General features: G+C 40.4%; 1 protein-coding gene across 1 annotated transcript in view; it reads left to right on the top strand.

Moving 5' to 3' along the window:
* The window catches only part of ARRDC3 (arrestin domain containing 3), a gene marked incomplete at its 5' end in the record, with an annotated part of 10764 nt that extends 7036 nt beyond the window's left edge, over positions 1-3728 (top strand). Inside the window, 2 exons of the mRNA XM_009084839.1 lie at positions 1301-1455; positions 2844-3728. Coding sequence (XP_009083087.1) covers positions 1301-1455; positions 2844-2900 — 212 coding nt within the window. The remainder of the gene's footprint in view (positions 1-1300; positions 1456-2843) is intronic.
* Positions 3729-4196: the final 468 nt, after the last annotated feature.

Below are 4196 nucleotides of genomic sequence, written 5' to 3'. Positions count from 1 at the left end.
TTGTCCTCTGGGAATCCAGCAGGCAAAGGGCTACCTGTGCTGGTCCAAACCCCAGCTTATATCCCTGTGAGCATGTTTGGCTCCTCACCCATGGGGTGAGTCACCTCACCATGGGACAAGGTGATAAGGATCACTGGGAGGATGTAACTCTGTGTCATGCATGGGTCCTTGACAGCCCATTAAACATGGATGGGTTTGCCTTTGCCTGAGGTAGGACTAACCAAACATTCTTTCCTAAAATGCCTTTCATGTACCACAGGGACTTTATCTCCATCCACTGTGAGCAGGGGTTCAAACTGGCCAGGACCAGCTCTACTGAAGGAGCCTGTGGTTTTTTTCCTCCTGAGGATGATGTGCCACACCAAGCGTTCTGACTTTAAGCATGGTATACGTGGTACAGGCCATGCTAAGCAGAACCAACAAGTATATGCCCTCCTTGACATTCAGTGAGAACTGTGTTTGCAAAAATTGCTGTGCCAGGCCTGAAAGGCTGGAAAAAACTGTCCCTTTTCCTTCCCCCTAGGGGTTGGGTGCCATTGATGAGGCTTCAGAAGTAGAAGCCAAGGCTAGGACCAGCAAACGAAATTGAGTATATACCCCAAATGATGTTCATTGCCTCGGAGGTTAACATGCAATAGATGTAATATACCAGTAAAGCAGTTCTCATACCATGCTTTGGTCTACACACAAGTATTACAGGCAGCAGGTAGTTCCCCCCCCAGCTGCGGAAAAATATAGAGACTTAGGTGCAAGACCTGTGTAAGCATTTTTAGCATCATAATGAATAGGTGGCTTCCTCGCTACACAAAAAAAAAGATTTGCTGGTTTGAAAGCAAACCAGAGATGATAATAGAATACATACCATTGGATACCCCCCACACTGCAACCCAGGACAGGGGGTCATAAATTGGGGGCAGATATCTCAGTAAAGTACCTGAGATAACCTTGGGATAGGGACATGCATCAGTCCGAGGAGGAATTTCTCCATGGCTGCTGATTCAACAGCAGGGCATCTTTTCTCACCCTTGTTTTTCAGCTGCTGGGTGCAGTTTCCAGCTAGAAACTACCAGAGTTCCTTCCTCTGCAAGGGTTTTGATGGAGCGTGGCCTTTGTGTCTCCATTCCCTCCCTCTGTTTTGTCCCCCTTACATGGTATTGTGTGTGGGAGGTCAGAAATGCTGACTGTGTTCCATCCAGAGAGTAGCAACCGTATTTTCTGTGTAACTTTTAACCCTCAGTGATCTTCACACAGACACGTGTAAGAACATACTGTTCGAACTGTGTGTGCCTTTTCCCTGCAGCACCTCCCAGCTATGCAGAAGTGGTCACAGAGGAGCAAAGACAGTCCAGCCTTGCACCCTTAGGTGTTTGTGATGACTTTGAGAGAGTGCTTCCAGGACCGTTGTTTGTGTATATCCAGGAATTCCGTTTTCTGCCTCCACCCCTCTATTCAGAAGTAGGTACCTCTGAGAGTGTAATTATGAATTGACTGTTAGAATTCTGCCATGTGGAATAAATGTAGGAAACTATGAACGGGGATAAAGCAACTTTGTTGTAGCAAGGGGCGGGTAAATTGTATCAACAGTTTTTCAGGATTCTTCATTATTTTAATGTTTTGTAGAAATGTACAAGCTGTTGTGTACCCTCTGGGCAACTTCATTACTAACTGTCATTATACATACAATACATTGCATTGGCAAACACCATCATTTTGAGTCTAGTGATACACAGAGCTAAAAATGTAAACTAGAAATTTTAGAAAGTAGAGCTGAAAAGATTAAGCATGTTGTGTATGTATTGCTTTCAGAAGTTCCATAGAGAGAAACTGCAATGGTGTTCTTTCTGACTTAGGTTCCTGGACAGTTCAACATTTCTGTCTGTGATTTTAGTTCTGTGAGAGCCACTCAATAACAGAAACAAAGTTTCGAAAGGTTTCCATGTTCGGATTTTTCAGGGACAAGCAGTGGTTTGAGATAAAAGTAGACTAGTGTTCTTTGGCTAAATTTTGCTTGGCCTCACCTGCTGATTTTTTTATTTTTTTTTTTCCTCTTGAAGCCCTTAATCTGCCACTGAATCAACAGTGAGTGGCATGGGTTTTGTGTGCTGGAGTCTTGTCTGAGGACTCTGCTATAACTTAACCTTAGAATATAACTGAGGCCGTTTTCATCTTAGGTACTTGAAGATTTAGAAAGAAGGCTTTTCTTTGTCCTAAAAAATGACTTTAGAAAATTGACTGATTTGCTGCAGTACATACTGTCAACTTAAACTATACTCGGGTCTCTAGACACTGAATAGGACGTTGGCATGTTCTTCACCTTCTTCCTTTTGTAGAAAGGAAGAAGAGGTGATAATGTGGAACACATGAACTTTCAAGGCATTTTATGGGATGTTTGAGGATTAATTACTTGTAAATTAAGTAAGAGTTTTTAGTAATACTTTTGTGCTTTCTTTAAGCAAAATGTCTTCCAAAAATCAATATTTTAAGTTGCATGTTAGTGATGAGTCAGGTTGTGTTTTTAGTGTACAACAAGTCATTCAAAATGCTTCTGTTCTACTTCAGCAGTTTTTTGAATTTTTTTATTACTACTTTGTGCTTATCTGGAAATTACTATCAACATGTAGTTTAAAATTTTTCACTATACTTACTAATTTTTCTTGCAAAGTTTTGTCTTAATTATCTAGAGGTATTTCAATTACATGAACAACCTTTGGATTGGCATTGCCATTTATCACTGATCATCTTAAAATTGTCAATTTTGGTGGGTTTTTGTTTGGGTTGGTTTATTTTCTAGCAATTGCCTATAAAAATACCTTGGGTTGTTATTTCTATTTTCTTTCGTTTAGATTGATCCAAACCCAGATCAGCCCACAGATGACAGACCATCCTGTCCGTCTCGTTGAAGGAATCCGTAAGAAGCTGACTTGACTTAGGTTTTTAAATCATATTGGCTGTGTTGAAGGCCAAGGCATCACAGTGGAGACGCACTTTCAGAGAAAGTGCGTTTCTTCTTGCCTGTGTGGTGAATAAATGAAAACAACCTGTGATGATGCTTCGAAGCCCACAGTGACATTGTAAGACTGCTCCACATGCTTGAAGACCTGAGCTTTTCCCCCTCCCTCTTAAATACTGGCACATACTAGGAGCAGCCTTAGTAACCTACCATCATGTGTGTCCAAACACTCAAACCACACTGAGAGGGATGGCTTCCTCTTATGATTTGGAAATTTGCACATGTTTGTTGCTTACATTGTGCGGTTCAGTGTCACTACAGCTCTTTCTCATTTATGCTGGACTTTTGTTAGCCCCTTCTTTGTTTGTGGTCCGCACAATAAGGAGCAAAAGAAAGCTTTGACAAAAAAAAAACCAAACCAACAGCAACAGACTTTGACAAATGCACTGACTTCTCTTTTTTAATTTAATGTAGCCTGGACTTTACCTGCATATGCACATGCTCAGAATTGTCCTAGTAGGCTGATCATATATCACCTCTTCAGCTTGGATCCTATTGTGGATTTATTTACAAACATCAAATGCCTTCAAGCCAGTCCTTTTTGCTGTGTGTTTTGCAGCCTACTGTAGTAGATAAGCAACAGATATGGGGATAGGGTTAGGGGGTGGAGAGTTAATAGAAACTAACAGACTTCATACCATTTTGATTTCTTTCAAGAATTTGTTGCCTTTCTACTATTATCACAAAGCAGCATTTTGTTACAGACTGCCTAAAAATCACTTAATCTCAGGTGAATTCATCACTTGCCAAACTGTTGGAATGCTATTTGTTTTGTTATGTTGCACTGTTGAATTACTTCTTTTTTGTTTTGTGTTTGTGTTTTTTGTTCTTTATTCAAGAGGGAGATCTGGAATAGGGACATACACAAAAGTTACAGAACCTGCCCTCATTCCCATTTCTCTTTCTACATTATGAAAAAATGATGTTCAAGTTGTGAAGCTTGGGGGGGGGGGTAAAAAAAACCCTAAAAAAAAAAAAGCACAAACGAAAGCAGCCCCAGCAGACACCAGCTCTCACCAGCTCTTCCTCAGAGGAATATTAAAAGGAAATAGTTGTACATTGTCTAGGATTCATAGACAAATCACTGTCTCAAGTAGTAGGGATGGGAAGGGAAAGTAAATTTATTTTTATATATAGCTACTTAATCACCAAAAATTCTATATGAGTCTAGTCAAATATATTTCAA

The sequence above is a fragment of the Acanthisitta chloris genome, unplaced genomic scaffold (genome assembly GCF_000695815.1).
Source record: "Acanthisitta chloris isolate BGI_N310 unplaced genomic scaffold, ASM69581v1 scaffold14621, whole genome shotgun sequence".
NCBI lineage: Eukaryota > Metazoa > Chordata > Aves > Passeriformes > Acanthisittidae > Acanthisitta > Acanthisitta chloris.
This window is presented reverse-complemented; position numbering and strand designations above follow the sequence as displayed.